Source organism: Mytilus californianus, unplaced genomic scaffold (assembly GCF_021869535.1).
Source record: "Mytilus californianus isolate M0D057914Y unplaced genomic scaffold, xbMytCali1.0.p SCAF_9, whole genome shotgun sequence".
NCBI classification, from domain to species: Eukaryota; Metazoa; Mollusca; class Bivalvia; order Mytilida; family Mytilidae; genus Mytilus; species Mytilus californianus.
Genome location: NW_026262745.1, coordinates 94,962,952 through 94,982,975, shown reverse-complemented (window position 1 = coordinate 94,982,975; position 20,024 = coordinate 94,962,952). Strand labels below are relative to the sequence as shown.

Below are 20,024 nucleotides of genomic sequence, written 5' to 3'. Positions count from 1 at the left end.
TAGTTTCTACTACATTTTTGAAAACAACATGAAAATAAGGAGAATGTTTGTAAGAAGCTACTTTTTTGTGACTTTCTCACTATATATATACAATTCATATGAAAATCTAGAGACATTCTTTTCCCGCCCAAATATGTTATAATTATTCAAACGCTTGTATCCCAAAACGTAAGCATACGGACCTGTTTCGTGTATTCGGTAAATATATTGTTTCATACATCAATATTTAAAATCGATTGATTTATGTTCGCCAAAATGTTTCATTATTGAAACGATTGTATCTCAAAAATGTGCAAGCGGAGCTATTATGGTTATTTGGTAAATATGATGTTTATACATTATAAATTTAAAATCAATACCTTTGGATAAAGTAGACTTATTTTATATGTTGTAATTGTAAATTTTACTTTCCCCATGTTCAATCAAATCACTTATCAACTACAGGCGTTTGTGGAGTGGATCCCCCCTTTTTTTTATTTGTGTGTTTATATTTTATTTGAAAATATTTTTTATATTTTAATTTATATTAACTTAGTTTTACTTATTTAAGGTGTTCAAAGTCTTTTCAAAGCGATTTAACAATATTAGTAAAAAAAAAATCCCCTCTATCTCTATCCTTTTCTTCGCCTAAGAAAAGGATAGAAGGGATTTTTTTTTTTTTACTAATATTGTTAAATCGCTTTGAAAAGACTTTGAACACCTTAAATAAGTAAAATAACTTGTGCAATATGACATGAACTTCATTTGTAAAAAATATTTAACATATTTTGTTAATCGATACATTCTTTGTAATTTGGCGTTTTGTCAAAATCATTTTAGATATTACTTTTTAGAACAATATCTTCAGTAATGTCCCTCTTCAATGTGTTCTGCGAAAATTTAAACATAAAAATTTTAAAAATTGTATCATTACAATTTTATACAAATTGTCAAAGCTTTAAATAAATCAAATGATGGGACAATAACAACCGCAAATCGAATAACAGACAACGGAATGGACAAAAAAAACATACAGAAGATTGATTGATTGATTGTTGTTTAACGTCACTTTCAGCATTATTGGGTGTTTCCTGGCGGTCAGTTTTTATTGGTGGAGGAGCCCGGGGAGAACCGCTAACCTTCGGCAGAAAAACTCACAATCCTTAGACGATTAAGGAGTCGAATGCACCAGCCACGTGCGAGGTTCCTCAGTGTTTACAGTAGTTGGGACTACTTAGACCACTCGACCGCCGAGACACAGCGTTCATAAGACAAACATTAAACAGAATATTAGAACTAAAACCGTGGTAAATATATGTGCTTGGAAATGAAAGCTATTGTAACAGCACCCATTAATTCTGGTTTTTTTTTTATATATTAATTGAAATTATGTAGTCAAACATTTTAAACAAATTTAATACTCAATAGTCTAAACCAAACAGTTCACAATCAATCTAATATTCAATGTACTTACTTACCTCTTATAAGCAGTCTTTATGTATAAAAACCGGATGTTATTTTAAAAGGTATTATGAAACTTTAATAAGTCTAAAAATAAATTCATGCTAATTAATTCTTGGAAAATCAAAAAGAAATAAAGTTCGATTCATATAGATAACTCATTTTAAAAAGTTATTTTAGCACATGATTTGGGTTATTGAAAGATTGAAATCGTAAACATTTGCGTAGCTTTAAAGATAAACTAAGGACATCGTACATTATATTTTTATTCTGACGTTATGTTTGATGTTGCTGAATTTTTGCTTGTTTAATGTCCAATGGCAAATAGTTCATACATACATGTATTCAGGACGAAAACAATTAAGGATGTTCGCTACTCTGTTTCAAAATAACAAGCTTTTTAAAAGACTGTTATAAATTGATAGTATATAAACAAAGAAACCAAATAAGCAGAAAAAAAATGAAGGTTCCGTGTACTTGTTTACGAGAAATAAGCCATTGAAAATTTGGCGGGAAATGATTTTCTCTAGACTTTTCATACATTTAACATTGGCATCTTTTTTCTTTCAAAAACTATGAAAAAATAACAAGAATTTTATAAAATTTTCAAATATGGCTTTTGAAACGATATGTATTAATATTATGAAAAGAAAAGTAGAGGTTAGCGGGCAAAATTTTATATGGCACTACATGGATAAAACCAGAGGATTCGGAATATCTGGCAAAAAATTTTAAAACGAGAGTAGCGAACATCCTTAACTAACAACAGATTCTGCAGGATAGATCGACTGGGGTTGTGGGCTGGAAATATAGACTGCTACTGGAAAATTAAGGTATGATGGTCAGTGCAGACAATTTGTCTCAGGCTTCCAATAGGTCACCTAGGCTACGGACCCCTCAGAGGATGTTGGGATGTTGAAAGGGTACTTTATGGTACTGTGGCTATCGTCCTAAACGAGTCATCGGATTGAACGTCCTCATTCCAACCTGACGTGGAGGCGTACGTATTTATATATTTGGCACAGCCAAAAGGACGCGCCACTTCAGCATGGTTTAAATATGGGACAGGAGAAGTACAAAGAAATAAAATAACTATATACATCAGCCAACCAATGGGGTTTAATGTTGCTGTAAAAATCACATGTAGGGAAAGTTGATCATTACTTTATAAGAACTATCTTGCAACTTTTGTCACACGATCATGCAAATATACGTATACATATACGCAAGACGATTTCACACAAAAAAAACATGAAAAAAACACAAATACTGAAAAATAATATCACAAAATACAACCCGAAAAAATCCAAGAAAAAACTAGGTGTTAAAGCTCTAGGTCCGGATAAAAAGCGGTAGAATATTCCAAGAGGGTATGAATGGGATTTACAAAATTAAGAATAATCAACCAATAATGCAGAAAAATGGGCCAAAAAATAAAGAATAGAGAAAAATGGGCAAACATTATAAAGAATACAGAAAAACTACAGAAAGAATTAAAGAATATAGAAATGATGGATCCCCCATCCACACCCTCTTCCAAGGGGTCAATCAGAAACCAGTAAGAAAGTAATATGGACAAAACCATAGCAAAGAGAGAAAGAGACAAGCAATAAAACAACAGTCCATAAAACACTACACGGAAAATTTTAAAAAATAACAACATTACCTCAAAAAAACTTTGTGAAGACTAAGGTGCTCCGGGAAGGTAAACAAAAAAAAAATCTTGCTCCCTTAGTGGCACCCACAGAGCTGTTTATTGCAAGTAAAACTCTCGTTATAATTCAATCTGCACACCGTGTATTTTGAAAATGTAAGCTCTTTTCTCCTCTGCTCTAGATCACCTTTATACCATGATATTGCCGTTTGAATAATATTCATTTCATGGTAGAAGCCAATTATCATAAAGTTTGCCATGTGTCTTATTTTCTTTATTGCACAATCCAATTTGTTTGATTTATAAATTACATATATAAATACAATTTAAAATCTTATAAAATCTAATTATTTTCATTATATTAGCATAACAATCAAATAGCCTTCTGTATATTTTGGTTCATAAATATACATACATACGTAATAATAAGCAAACGGTTTAATCATTACTGTAAGTGTATCATCATTTAAAACCACCCTTACACATTTAACATTGTACATAATACACCATAGTTCAATATTTATTCAATATTTCTCATATTGAATCTTACATATGTTACAAAATGGCATACATAAAAATCTTTCATAAGGTACGAAATGGCATACTTATCAATCTTCCATGAGGTACGAAATGGTCAAGGTACGAAACTTAAGGGTACGAAATGAGTTGTATCAAGGTACGAAATGATTTTTGTCAAGGTACGAAATGGAGGGTACGAAATGGTAAGGGTATGAAACGGTTTTTGTCAAGGTACGAAATGGAGGGTACGAAATGGTAAGGGTACGAAATGGTTTTTGTCAATGTACGAAATGGAGGGTACGAAATGGTTTTTGTCAAGGTACGAAAGAGAGGGTACGAAATTGTAAGGGTACGAAATTTTTGCAGAGCATCAACTTTCTTGTTTCGGACTACTAGTTTTTCTAGTTCATTATGATAAATTATATTCAAATATGCAAACATTCAAAGTAATCAAAGTGGTTGTTAGTACATTGTTGTGCTAGTTTTAATTGTTCTTACATCGTTTTAAACGAAACAGAACAAATACAAACACATACAAAAAATGATCCCCATTTTCATATCATCTCATGATATTTCAAATTAATTGATTGTGACTGCTACAGAAATTAAATTACTCTTGGAGAATTACTTATTATAGATAATCAATGACAATAGTTTTTTTTTTTTTTTTTTTGCTATTAAATATCAGACAAAAACCTGTTTGGCTTTGACTATGTTATAACTATCATTGGTCATTCAGTTTATAAATTATCCTATTTATCTGATCAGCAGACGAAGGAATTTACAAAAAAATGCAATATACTAGAAAGTTGGAAGGAGTTAACTTTATTGTTAATGTAAAAAAAACATTTATTAGATTGACGCTTTATCATTTATTATTACAATAGAATTGTAAATCATATTTATCCTTCACAAGGAGTTTGGACTTGATGAGGATATTGTAACAACCAATTGATGGAAATAAAGAAATCTTATTGGTGTTAAAAAAAGACAATAGTTATTTTTACGCCAACCACTAAACCATCCTATTTTCACACTAACTGTAAGGATTAATTTTTCGAAAGTGTAACGTTCATTTCCTGCATACTAAAGTTTTTATTTTACAGAAATTCAATGACATCCTTTCCGCACCTAAAATTAAAATTTTCAAATGTTTTATCTAAAAAAAACACATGCGGATCTATTCTTTTTTTCCGTATTCTAGTATGTATGATGCACTATAAAGTATGTACTTAAAACAGATTAAATCTATGACAATTTTATATTCTAATTTTCAGCAGCAAATATAATAAAGTAAATAAAAAACTTTTAACCTAGCTATTTCAAACAATAAAGAATAGATAAAAAGTATTAAAAAAATTCAAATATAGAAACTTTAGATACAATATTTCCGTAAAAAATAAACCCGCAATTGCAACATTTAAACACGAATCATTTTGTACTAATTGGCCGCCTCTTTGTTAATGAAGACAGAGCATTGCAAATCTAGTTAAGAATTTGGTGAAAAGGGAAACTGGACTGTTATAGTCACAATACTTTTATTACACTTTCAAAATAACCATTTACTCTTTTGTTATCGGAGGGGTACACATTCCCTTTCGACCAAAGTGGTACATATTGATGAGCAGCATAATGATAATATAATAAAAGAAAGTTCACAATCGCTGACCATCTTTTTTTTTGCGTGTAAAAGTTTCTAAATTTAAAAATGCTATCTCATTGATACATACAAAGTTCACAAAAAATATCATACTTAAAATAAAACAAATATAACAGACATGAATCTTACATATTCGTCAACATTGCTTTTGTAGCACAATTGAAGAGGTTTTTTTTATAAATCAAAATATGTTAAGCCATCCCCTGAAATTACATTTTTAAAAGAAGGGGGGGGGGGGGGGTATTTTTTTCAGCATTAAACAGAATTTGAGTTATGGTTATAACTCAACCATAAAATATGAAAAAACAATAAGAAAAGGGAATTTCATACTTCTAAACTTTTTATAACGATACATTTTTTTCTTAGGAGGTAAACAAAAGTGAGATTGGCAAAAATAGCCATAGCTTGTCCCTCTTGTCCCAAATCCGATTAACATGACAATTCTGTTATCTTTAATTTTTTAGGCCATTATTTTCTATTCTATATCTTAGCATCCCGTGTTCTCTATTCTTTATGTCTAAGCACCCCTTATTCTCTAATATTTATTTTCTTGCCCATTATCATCTATTTTTGCCCATTATTCTCTATTCTGTTAACACTATCCAGACCCTCATTACTGAATTAGTACTTTTAAAACTCTAAAAAAATAAATCATATATGAAGCATATAAACAAGCAACTACAGAGTATCAAGATATCACAATATTAGTATTCCTTTTCTAATGCTCTACTAGTAAAATGTTCATAATTAACCATATGAATATTCCAAGAAACGTAAACTCCAGTCGTGGAATTGACGGCAGACGTCATCCAATTAAAAGTTGCGTTACATATCATATTGCAATATAATGAGCAAGCACATTCATACAAATTACTGTCCTTTGTTTCCCATATAAAAATGATATTAATGAATTCAAAGTTTTGGTAGTTTAAAAAATCCTATCTTGTAGATCAAAATCCAAATAGATATGATCTTTGATTTCAAAAATACAGCAATCATTCACACAATCCTTCACTCTTCATAAATGGAATACCAATACGCTCCTGGTGTATACATACACGCTTAATTCTTTCAAGCGAACTGCAAACTTAGAGTGTTAAAACATGCATTCTATAATCTGTATCTAAACAGTTTCGATACACCTTATCGCTATTTGTCCGCCATTACTGGACATCACAAAAGTTCCCGTAAAATTTTGACATCATAATAGAATATATCTGACGCCACAACGGAAAAGTGATTGTTGTATGACGTCAAAATTTCAAGCGGAACAGTTTCTCGGGTCAAGCGGAACAGATTTCCAAATAGCGATAAGGTGTATTCATTGCAAAAAGCTTTCATGAATATTATATTAGATTTCTTCATCTGACTCGTAATCATAAAGGTCCTTATCCTCACGACTCAGCGCAGCGTAAGCTGTGGTCCCTTTGACAATGCGAGGGTCGGGTACAAGGTCCTCCGTCGTGGTGTCCATGTATACACCTGCGTTATGTTTAGTTGATCTTTGGGTTCTGATTTGCTTCTGATATTCTCTGTTGTTATCTCTGAAAGAAAACATAAAGTTGAAATTAGTTAATTTGAAGTGTTGACTCAGAGAGGGCACTTTTTTTCGATTTTCATTTGTCGACTGAATGTACAGGAACGAGAGGGTGACACGATTTTGGGGTGCGGGATATTGGAGGTAAACAAGTGGGGATGTGGGATATAAGAGGTAAAACATTGGGATCTGGGAAAAGAAGGAAAAAAAGTGGGACATGAGGAAAAAATCCCCAAATATAACGGGATTTGGGAAATGAACACCCCGTGTCACCCCTCGCAGGGACGTATGACCAATGTTCCTTCAGCTGTGAACACGATGTTAATCAAAAAAACTTATTCTGATAATATTATTTATTTTGAAGAGGAAACTGTATGCAATAGTGTAAATTATGAACATTGTATGTGAAAACGATTTTTTCCATACATTTGCAGGGCATTGCAGTCCTGGATTCAAATTTGTAAAAGGCTAAATTGTTAACAACAAGAAAGGTTTGGCATGTTTTACTTTTTGTGATGAAAATCTGTTTCCATATCAAAGGACCACACATCACTTATCAGTCCAAGTGTTAAAAAAATGAAAAACAACACTTTATAATTTTTCCGAGTCTCAAATTTCTAAATTTCACAAAGGAAAAAAATTGTCTTACCACCGAGACGGATAAATATAAACAAGGGGGTCAAGAGACTGAACTATTTCTTGATTAAAAAAAATACGATCCATGTTTTCGAACACCTTTAAAAGTGTATTAATTGTGTACCAAAGTTTACGTCAGTGGAGTTTTTTTTCCTTGTATATTTATACATGTCATGTGTATCAAACTGTTTGTAATAAAATGATACGCTATCATAATGGGTTGAATAGTAAAGGAGATACAAGCAGTTGCCTAGCTTCAGTAAAAGATTGACATAAAAAAAATCGATAAAACAATTCAAATACACTGCTTGATATTCTACAATCCTTCGGTTACATATTGTTAGAGTTTAAAAGTTATAACAAAAAATTGTCTAAACCGATTCCTATTTTTTTTTTTTTTTTTTGAATGAATGAATGAATAATGGATTTTTTCCAGAGGTCCTAATGGAGGGACTCATTTTACCTTTTTCTCTTTAACATGATCAAAGCAAGTACAACCATTCCAATGACTATCAGTAAACCAAATATAAGTCCGGCTATAGCACCTGTAACAAAACAAAACGGAAGACATTCAAATTCCGGAAACTGAACAAAATAAAATAAAAAACAAAGGTCAACAACAAGTGAAAAATATTTATTTGCAGAGTTACTTTTTAAGATGGTCTGATTTTGAGAAAATAATAAATTAGACTGAAAGATACAAAAAAACGCAAAAATCTAATCATGCAACTTATCCCATGATATAACACTGGTGTAGAAAATTGCGTTCATCAACAACTAATCAATCAATAACTTATATATAGTACACGATCCTACTGTTTGTTGAAATAACATAGAGTTATCTCTTAAAAATTTCTTTTTATTCAGATTGTAAAAGTTTTTGCTATGACGTGTGGATTCATTTGGTTTATGGTTAAAGACGGTACATATAGAAGATGTCAATCACCAAAAAAAATTGTATTATATAAGTGGCGGATATAGTCAAAATTTTGATATTTAAGGAAGCCTTCAAGGCCTGAAATATTTCAGAACCGCCATGATTCGATAAAAGGATATCCTAAATTATCATATACTTAGATTAAATAACTTAAAAAATTTTACAGTATGATAATAGCATTAAATTTACGTGAATTCCATATTTTCCGAATTGGTGCTTAGCGGGCTGATATGAAAATTTTATCACATGCTTCCAGCTATTATCACATGCCTTTCCGTAACGTCATCACATGGCATTCCGGCGTTACTTGGCAAATTCCGGAAAATACACCTCATTGGTACGTTTTCAGTGAAAAACATAACAAAGTAGGGTACAAAACAATTATTAGGAAAAAGGAAATATATTATGTAAAATGCAAAAAAAAAAATAACAACAATAAATGCATTTTTTCAATGTTTCCAGCATAATTTAGGAAGTTACTTTACAAATGTTGACCTTTCCATTATTTTTTCTTAATTTTTTTTTATCGTCAATATAGAAATATATTGTACTGTTGTTTTTCCCCTCTGATGAGGCATATGATAGAAAGATTTCATATCGAATGTATTAAATTTGGCGTCCGACGTCCGTAAACTTTTCACTTTTTGAACTTCTACTTAAGAACCACTTTTAACAAAGGATCAATATTTAAAACTGTTATTTTTCTCCATTGTTGAAGTATATGATAAAAAGATCATAACATGTCATTTTTCATTTCAGATGTGTTATCAGCCCACGGTCAATATATCAGCCCTCGAGCCTTCGGCTCTTGGTCTGAAAATACATCTGATATTAAAAATGCCATGCAATAATCTGATATTATTTCAGAACCTCCACAATTCGATATAAGGATATCTTGAAATTTTTCAAAAATGTATATTAATCGAATTGTGGATGTCCCCAATGATTGATGGATATCCTGAATACGAATTATGGAGGTCCTGAAATATTTCAGGAGCCCTTTAAATACCATAATTTGGACTATAGCCGCGACATCTTCTATATATATGTAGAGTCTTCCGCTCCTCATAGTATCCGCTCACCGTCAAACGTTTCATTTATAATAATTTTAAAAAGATCTCACTGATAGGCAAATACATCATTTGCCTGTTTGTATGTTTGCTTTTTTTGTTGATTGGCGGTTTGTATATCTATAAGGGAGCATCCATTTAACTTCAAGGGGATTATGGTTTTTTGTCTGAGTCAGAATTTTTTTATTGGATATGGGGAAAATCTGGATTCAGAGTTTTTTTTGTTTTTTGTTTTTTTTTGTCATCTGCCTGACCACAATATTCTTTTTTCATCAAATTGGAGATCAGAATATTCTTTTAGGAAAAAACTATAACCCCTTCCCCTTGAAGTTAAATGGTCGTTCCCTAAAGAGTATATAAGTTTACCAACCTGCTTCTGATTCTACAGTAAACTCATCATTAGGTAATTCGTTGTCTAAGCTTGTCTTGTTGGTTGCTGGAGTCGTAGGCACAACTGAATTAGTTTAAAGAATTGTAATATTAAAATTTTACATCTTCATTGTTCAGCTGTTGTTCAGTCGTGAGAGTCTGGAAAGGGGCCAGGGGAGGGGGTCTTTTTTCTTTTTTCTTTAATTTTAGGACCATATTTCTGTATTCTTTATTTAGTTTGAACATTCGTCTTTTTTTGTTGTAATTCAGCACCCCACTATTCCTCATTCTTTATTTGTTTGCCTACTTTTCTCTATTCTTTTTTTTTTTGCCTTTTATTCTGCGCATTTTGCCCATTATTCTCTATTCTCTATATCCCAGCCAGACTCTTAGTAATTGCTTCCAGTATTTTGGGGTTAATTTACAGTTTGAAACCAGATGACAAGAATATAGAATGTTTAAACATTCTTGTCCTTTCAATTCTATTCTTTAATGAAATACCGAACTAGTTAATTCCGGCTCTAGATCGTCATTTCTGTACGGTTATATGTGCCATTTATTCTGAAGTACAGCCATCATTATTAGTGTGCAAGGGAGCTTAATATCTTATTGGCAGGTAGTACTTTAAGCTCGCTTTAGGAAACTAAAAACTTTAACAACTAATTCGATGTGTTGTTGTTTATTATTGTAACTGTTGTAATTGTACTTGATGTGATTTTCCTATCTATTAAAGAATGCATCACTTTTGAATTGGGGGGGGGGGGGGGGGGGGGGGAGGGGGGGTCGGTGCTTCCCTTGTGCTTATTTCAATTGTACAGTCTGTTATGTCTATTTAGTTGTTAAAATGAGAATTATTGAAAGAGATGAAAAAATACATGTTCTCTCTGATTAGGATACACGTTTCTGTTTAAAGTCATGAACCTCGTCACAACAGTGCATGATTTCCGTTTACTTACAACTTTTGTAAACTCGCAGCAATTTAGAGCTTATGATGTTTTAGAAACATTATCGTTGAAGACCTATATATTGACTTTCTTAGATGTATTTTGTGTGTAGTTGGTATGCTGCTTTTTTCACATATACCCCACATCTCCTTTATTACTTATTCTATGTCATTAATACAAGATGTGTTTGTCATATTTTCGTCTCGACTTCGGCTCGTTGCTTTTTAAAACACTTATCAAGATTTCATGTATATTATAAAATGTAAATAGTTTACTTCCTTTGACAGTAATTGGGTTTATTTAACCTGACCTGGCCTTGTTTCAAGATCTACTTCAAAGATCCCCTTCCTTCTTATTCTGGGTCTTTCTTCAAAACCCCATCCTGCTCTCCTTCTTTTGGCAAATAATGCATTTAACATGTATTCAAATAATTGGGGGAGGGGCGGAAGGTACCAAACAGGAATAACCCAAGAGAAATTATCAACACCATGGCAAACAACAATCTACAAGACACTACATGTATAGAAATCTAAAGACCGAGCAACACGAACCGAAACAAAAAACCTGGGGTGTTCTGAATACACGTACTTTGATAACCGGACGATCATACACGAATCAATTTCCTTTTTAAGCCGGTTCTCACCTGTCGTTGTCGAGACTAGTGTTGTCGAGACGTCGTTTGATCCTCCTCCTCTCCATAATAATCTTTTGATCCGGTAGATCTGTTCGATCTTTTCAGCAATTCCCATGTTTTAAGACGTTAATGTTCACATTATGCACTTTTTTGTTTTAGAATATGACTCGATTTTACCTAATATTTATTTATAAAATGTAACTTAACCCTCAGGTAGGCCAATGTTCAAGGTATGATTACACACCTGTGTGGTATCTTCACGTCATGGTATATTATCATATGTATAGTTTATGTGTATATATAGGTATTTAACCGCAAGTGTAGATTTCTTGCAGCTTCTTATCGTTATAGAATGTGATATTATTATGATTCATCATTATTAATTGTTTTCCTTTTACGACAGTTCCAAAGGGAAATGTGTTCTCGAAGCAACAAAACAGTATCGGTTTATGAAATAGGGAATTTATAATTAAGGAATAACAAAAATTAATATATATATAACATATGTCCATATAAATTGGTCAATTGTGGACGAAGTCTTCTGGTAATCTAAATGGAAGAAACTGGGAAGAACGCGGGTTTACATTTAAAAAAAGGGGGGAAGGAGTTTGTAATGAGGTTCATGGGAGAAATTCTTAATTTTCACATTATTTTATAAACAATTCTAAAGAGAAGTGGTTCCAACACTCGGTCTCTGTCTTTTTTAAATCCACCACGGATAAAAATTGAGTGCATTTAAAGAAAAGAAATAATGGACCAAAAAGAAATAATAAGAATAGAGAATAATTGAAATAAAAAAATATATAAAGAATTGAGAATAATGGATCCCCCTCCCCTTCCAAAAAAAAAGGAATAAAGGTAAATTTCCAAAATAAGATAAGGAATATAGAAATGAGGACCCACTCCCAAATCCAGGCCCTAATAACTGATTCCCGACTTGGTACAGACTCTATGTAAATGAGATAAAACAGGTTTTCTTATGCACTATTAAACGTTCTACATGTATAAAATGCCTGTTCCAAATACATATAAGCTATGAATTGTAGGGTTAACGCCCCAATCGGACATGACTGTACAATTATATCTAACAAATTGCATTTGTAATTTAACTTAATTGTGTGAACAACATGATGGGGGCCACATGTGGTGCTGTATCTGCCTACCCTTCCGGAGCACATGAGATCATCCCCGGTTTTTGGTTGGGTTCGTGTTGTACAGTGTTTAGTTTTCTATGTTGTGTTTTGTGTACTGTTGTTTGTCTTTTGGTCTTTTTTTTCTTTTTTTGCCATGGCATAGTAAGGTAATTTTCAACTTATGAGTTTGAATGTCCCTTTGGTATCTTACGCCTCTCTTTTTTAAACAGGGAATTTCATGCAATGCGGATGGGTTTCGAAGGTGACCTGCAATTGTTCAAATCTATTACATACGGTCTTTATGTATAGTTGTTTCATTTGCAATCATACCACATTTCCCTTTATATCGAAGAACATCATAAAGTCGAATCAATGCCCTAAAAGTAAGGGTGACACTCCTTTACAGTCAAAGTTGAGTAACTTCATCGGGTTCAGCTAAACGTCTTGTATATAATTCGAGATGTTTGGTCTCCAGCGTTCCTGATGAAGATAACTTCAGAAACACTTGTTGTGCACTAGTCATGTTAATTTAATCATTCGATTTTTATTAAAGGCTCGTCAACAATTTAAAATTGGAAAATCAACGAAAGAGCTGTCCTTTGCTTAAGGGTCCTGCATGTAAACCAACTTATATATCGGCTACTCTTTTCGGGCGATCTCTATTTGACTTAATTCGTGGAGATTAATTTTTACGAATTTGTGCTACTTTGTTGATGTATATTTATATAAGAGAAGAATCAAATGTCAGTTGACACACAGTTGCGTAGGAATAAAGCTGAAAAGTGGTGTGGGACAAACTTCTGAAAAAAACTTCCATGGTTCTATACCGAAGTAGTTAATCAGTGTCCTATGTCATTTTCATTTTTTATTTGCAATGATTGTGTTGTTGTTGCCAAAAAGTTTGTGTGGGGAAGGGGGAATACTACGTACTTTGATACATGAGAGTGTTGTTTTCAACCTTTTTTAATGTCAATCTTTTTATTAGTCATAATAGCATTTATAATCCGAAAAAAATCTTATAAGAATAGCTAGGATGCTATTTTTTTAATCGGATCTAAAGCTTAACTATCGTTATGCACTTGCCGACGTTGAAGACTATATATTAATTTCTAAAATTATTTTATTTATTATTTTGTCATTAGGTTGCTTTCTCGTTAAGTTCATAATAAATTGTGGATTTGACTTCATTACTCTACACTATTAAGACTAAAAGAAAAGTGCAAACCACATACCAGAGCCTTAGTATATGAGCGAACAGAGGGCAAGAAGAACGCATTGATTTCATGAATAGTATTACCTCCTTTCAGCCTTTTGTTGCGAGGGCATAACAAATTCCTTTATATGGTATTCAAAAGGTTAAGCTATGTGATAGTACAGGGCACTATACAACCTATTCTTTCTTTTTTAAATGTCAGCTATACAACAATAAAAATATATTGGATAATATATAGATAATTGATATGGGGGAAAGCCATGCATCTGTCGGTCATTCTTTGTCTACTCACCCCCGCTCATGGAGGAATAATAAACTGTATTCGTTCTTCCATATAGTTCGTTAAGTTACAGACAAACAAAAAAGCAATTTAGATGCGGAAATCTTGATCCGATTAAAATATTTATCATTTAAAGTCCGCTTTGATCTCTTATGATTAAGATATAAAATTAGGGCTATAAGCACTTAAAATCTACTTATTGTAATATGTAATGTATAAGACTGAACTTAGATGGATAACTGAAGGTGAACATATAGAGTCGTGAAAATGCACCGCCCCTTATAATTAATTGGATTAAACAAATTTTGCTAAGACTTCTACAAACTGAAGGCAAAATAGAAAATATATACGAATTCAATCAATTTCAAGAATTCAGGGGAACAATACTAATACAAATGTATATTGGGGGACAAAAAATATTAACAATCAAATCAAATGTAAAGATACCATGTATAAAATGACACACTGTTTTGTTACATTGACTGTGAAGGAAATACAGTATTAGGTGTTGGTTCGTTTGAGAATATTATGAGCCCGAATGTTTTTTTGGCGGATAAAAAAACTAACAATTAAATCAAATGTAAAGATACATGTACCATGTATAAAATGGCACACAGTTTCGGTACATTGTTTTTGAAGGAAATACGGTCGGCGTTAGTTTGTTTAAAAGATACAAATGAGCTCGGCAGTTTTTTTACGAGCTAATACGTAAACATTCAATTTTATCTCTTACTTATATATAAAAAAAAAAAGGAGATGTGGTATGATTGCCAATGATAAAATGTACTAGCCGCCAGAGTTCAAATGATGAAGATAAAAGGAATTATAGTTCACCGTACGCTGTGATGTCTTTTCAAAATCATATTTCTTTTCTTAATATTGAGAAAATACTTACTTTAAATAAATCAAATATTAACAGCAATAACTGTCCTTTCTTAGATTTAGATGTTTCAGTATTACACCAGAAGCTCTACACAAAAAATTACGACAGAAGGGATGATTCTTCTTTCCCTATTGTTAATTTTACTTTTCTGGACGGTGATGTTCCTTTGGCACCGTCTTACGGTGATTATATATCCCCAACTCTTTTTCGCTATGCTCGTGTCTGTAGTGACGTTTTGGATTTCAATAAGTGTAATCTATGTATTACTAGTAAATCCCAAGTCATGGATTTCGTTACCACAAATTATTCAAAACCTTTAATAAATTCTTCCATAGATACAAAGATTTGGTTTGCAAGTTTGGCTATACCAGTCCTGCAGAAAACTTATTTGAAACGGAATAGCGCATCCTAAATTTTACGGTGATGTTGTTAACTTAGCCGGGAAAATTTAGATACGATCCGAGTAAACTTATCAATCATTTAAATAAACTTATTCTAAAAGGTTACATATTGAACACTGTAATCAAAGTTTTGAATATTATTTTTATTGGTATAAATATTGATTTTGTAATCAGTAAATTAAAACCATACTAAATGTTACACATATGTGCTTTCACGGTACTACAATCTGTCGATAACTATAGTTTGGCATTGCATAAGGTCATGTTTTCCTCTGACTGTTAATGACGTTTTTACATTAAATCCATTGGATGTTGCATGTGTACTGACTGATTGATATTTAGTCTTAGATACATGATTTTTTTATTAGTTGTTATTGGCTTTGAAGTAGCTGCCAGTAACTGCGAGTACTCTCAGATCTGTACTTAGTGTCTTTTTGTTGTTAGGGATGATGGATATATACCCTGCCACGTCCGGTCTGTGTTTTTGTTTGATGTTTTTCTTCGTATCGATCTGATGAGTTAAGCTTTTCAACTGATTTTTATAGTTTGTTCTTATGTTGTGCTGTTACACCACTGTCCCAGGTTAGGGGAGGGTTGAGCGCTTATACACACATGTTTAACCCCGCCATATTCTTAATGTGCCTGTCTCAAGTCAGGAGCCTGTAGTTCAGTGGTTGTCGTTGGTTCATGTCTGTCATATTTGTTTTTCGTAAATTGTTTTATTATAAATTATGCCGTTGTTTTCTCAATTGAATAGTTTCATATTTTGCATGTCGAGGCCTTTTATAGCCGACTATACGATATGGGTTTTTCTCATTGTTGAAGGCCGTTCGGGTGTCTATAATTGCTTACGTCTACTTCATTTGAACTTTGGTGGATAGTTGTATCATTGGCAAACATACCACATCTCCTTATTTTTATACGGTACCAGCGGCAGCGCTCTAACCAACCGAGCCGAACAAGATCTTCTCTAACTCAACCAGCTAGACTACGTTATATCTCCAGTAATACAACATTAATTAGATCCTTTTCTCAGAGAATTTTACTATAATTGCGTGTAAAAGTATGAATAAAGTAGATTTAAATCATATATATGAAAAAAGCTATCACGCACTTTTTGTAAACTGTATTGAATTTTACGTTGAATCAATATGATTCTAAATTGAATTTCATCTCTTCATTCCATATTAATGCATGCTTATTAGAATTTAAATTTTCAAAAAAAAAAAAGAAAATGCTTATTAGAATTATAATTTTCAGAACAAAGATAATGTCACTGGATTTTCACAAATAATAATATTCTAATCTACAGTTCGAAGTACACTGGTGATATTTTACGAAAAGTGTACTTGCTGAAACAGATAAATAACCTTCAAAGATAAAGATGGGGAAATGTGATATTTATCTTTTAAAATGTGTAAAATGGCCGATATTAAAAAAAAATAAAATAAGGTTCTGAAAAAAGAAATCACCAATTCACCAACATTCCAACTGACTCCATTTTCAGAAAACGACATCTGTAACAAACATAAACTTTTAGCTACCGCTTTACAAGCAGAACCAAATACAATGAAAGTCCTAACTATGTATTGGCTTCCGAAGCTACACAAAACACCTTACAAATATAGATTCATTTCGTCTTCAAGCCATTGTTCCACTACTAAATTGTCTATTCTTCTTACCAGTACACTTGGTACAATCAAAAACCTGATAATAAATTGTTCAAATAAGGCCTTCGAAAATAGTGGAATTAATTACTTTTGGAGTGTCAAGAACTCGTTGGAAGTACTTGATAAATTACATGCATATATTGGTGATTTTGAATCTGTTCAAAGTTTTGATTTTTCTACCCTATATACCACATTGCCTCACATTCTCATTAAGAAAAAATTCACACACCTAATTAAATGGGCATTTAAAAAGTCAGAATGTGAATATATATGTTCAAACTCTTTTAGGTCATTTTTTAGTAGCAATAAACAAAAAAACTATGTCAATTGGACATGCTTTGATACTATATATGCCCTTGAATTTTTACTAGATAACATTTTTGTTCGCTTTGGAGATTCCGTATATCGTCAGGTTATCGGAATTCCAATGGGACTAACTGTGCACCACTTATTGCGGACCTTTTTTTGTATTGCTATGGGTTACAATTTATGACAAAAATCAGCAAAAACCCATCGAAACAACATCTGATACACAAATTTAATAATACTTTTAGATATTTGGATGATATTTTGGCTCTCAATAATGACGACTTCAGTATGTATACTAAAGAAATTTATCCTGTTGAACTTACTTTAAATAAAGCTAATACTAACAATGACCACTGCCCTTTCCTCGATCTTGATATCTATATCATTAATGGAAAGCTTAATACTAAAATATATGATAAAAGAGATGATTTTTCATTTCCTATCGTTAATTATCCATTTTTAGATGGTGACGTTCCCTTGTCACCATCTTACGGTGTTTATATATCTCAACTTGTACGATTCGCTCGTGTATGTAACAATGTTTTAGATTTTAACGAGAGAAATTTATGTATTACTGAAAAATTATTACACCAGGGTTTTCGATATCACAAACTAGTCAAAACATTTACTAAATTTTATCATCGGTATAAGGACATCATTCGTAAATATAGCTCAACATGCAGACTTCTTATACGTTCAGGTATTTCACATCCAATTTTTTATGGAAATATTCTTTATAAAGCACAAAAATGTCAGTATTCACCTCTGAAGCTAACAAAACCTTTAAATAGACTTATTAAGAAGGGATATAGTTACGATACTGTTGTCAGGTCATTAAAGATTGCATATTTTGGCGTTAATATTGATTCACTTATAGGGTCTTTGCATCGGCACTAAACACATTTATTTAAAAACCAGTTGTTGGCATGACACGGGTTATGTTCCTCTCATATATGTTATGATGGTATGATACTAAACCCCTAACGGGAAGGATTGTGCCTGATATTCATATGATGAAGACATAATCTTTCAATCAGTTTAATTGAAGTCTGGAGCTGGCATGTCAGTTCACTGCTAGTAGTATGTTGTTATTTATGTATTATTGTCATTTTGTTTATTTTCTTTGGTTACATCTTCTGACATCAGACTCGGACTTCTCTTGAACTGAATTTTAATGTGCGTATTGTTATGCGTTTACTTTTCTACATTGGCTAGAGGTATAGGGGGAGGGTTGAGATCTCATAAACATGTTTAACCCCGCCGCATTTTTGCGCCTGTCCCAAGTCAGGATCCTCTAGCCTTTGTTAGTCTTGTATTATTTTTAATTTTAGTTTCTTGTGTACAATTTGGAGTTTAGTATGGCGTTCATTATCACTGAACTAGTATATATATATTTGTTTAGGGGCCAGCTGAAGGACGCCTCCGGGTGCGGGAATTTATCGCTGCATTGAAGACCTGTTGATGACCTTCTGCTGTTGTCTGTTCTGTGGTCGGGTTGTTGTCTCTTTGACACATTCCCCATTTCCATTCTCAATTTTATTTTTACTGGAAAAATATCAATACAAAAATAAGAATAATAAAAAGGAGACAAGAAAGTAGATGAAGAAGAAATGAATCAATTTCATATGTACAAATTGTAACTGATGGGTTAAATGATTTACGAATAGTGGCGTAGGCGTGGACTGAAAAGTGTGTGTGTGGAGGGAGAAGGGACTTTATAAAGTTACGAAGTTGGTGATGTTTAACTGTCTAAAGGTTAGGTAAGATCCGCTTTTGTGTGATCCCTGGTCACTTAATATAACTTATCAAAGTGTTTTACAAATGTAGCACAAAGGGTGTCACTAGTTGAGCAGGATCTACTTACCCGTTTTGATCGAGTCACCCGAGAATGACCCCAGTTTTAAGTGGGGTTCGTGTTGCTCAGACTTTGGTTTTCTATGTTGTGATTTGTGAACCTAATTATATTTGTATTTTAGTCGTCTGTCGTTTTTTTTTTGTGTTTTCTGCATTGTCATCTTTGTTGTGGGAATGTATAAATACCCTGCCACGTCCGCCGGTCTGTGTTTTTGTTAGGTTTTTCTGCTTCGTATAGATCTGATGAGTTAAGCCCTTTACAACTGATATTTATAGCATCTCTTACGTTTTACTATTACACCACTGTCCCAGGTTAGGGAGAGAGTTTGTCTCCAACAAACTAGTTTAACCCCGCCACATTCTGCATGTACCTGTCCCAAGTTAGGAGCCTGTAATTCAGTGGTTGTCGTTTGTTGCTGTATATCATATTAGTTTTTCGTTCATTGTTTTGTACATAAATCAGGACGTTAGTTTTCTCGTTTGAATTGTTTTACATTTGTCACTTCGGGACCGTTTATAGCTGACTATGCGGTATGGGTTTTGCTCATTGTTGAAGGTCGTACGGTGACCTATAGTTGTGAACGTCTATGCCATTTGGTCTTTGATTGAGAGTTGTCTCATTGACAATAATACCACATTTTCTTATTTTTATATTATGAGGTTTGATATGTCCCGTTAATGTCTTCCGCCTGTTATTCACTGTCGCGTCTATCGTGTTACTCTTGTTTATATCTGTCATTTGACTGCTGCCGCGGTCTGTATTTTACTTTTCATACTATCCTATCTTATTTCAGTCTTTCTTGTTATTGTTGTGGCTCTCATATTAGAGGGTCTCGGTTAGGGGTCCTTCGTTTCTTTGTATTTTTTACTTTTTTGATATG

At 32.6% G+C, this 20,024-nt stretch overlaps 1 protein-coding gene across 2 annotated transcripts; it reads right to left on the bottom strand.

The window, feature by feature from the left end:
* Positions 1-3,353: 3,353 nt before the first annotated feature.
* On the bottom strand, positions 3,354-14,101 carry LOC127714231 (uncharacterized). Of its 2 annotated transcripts, none has more exons than XM_052220271.1 (4): positions 14,039-14,101; positions 9,824-9,907; positions 7,910-7,991; positions 3,354-6,817 (listed from the first exon to the last, which is right to left on the bottom strand). In XM_052220271.1, exons 1-4 carry the CDS (start codon positions 14,046-14,048, stop codon positions 6,625-6,627), a joined length of 369 nt encoding a protein of 122 aa, XP_052076231.1. In that variant the 5' UTR covers positions 14,049-14,101; the 3' UTR covers positions 3,354-6,624. The 2 variants fall into 2 exon arrangements, with proteins under 2 accessions (XP_052076231.1, XP_052076230.1); XM_052220270.1 differs by lacking the exon at positions 14,039-14,101 and adding an exon at positions 11,410-11,629.
* Between the last annotated feature and the right edge of the window lie 5,923 nt (positions 14,102-20,024).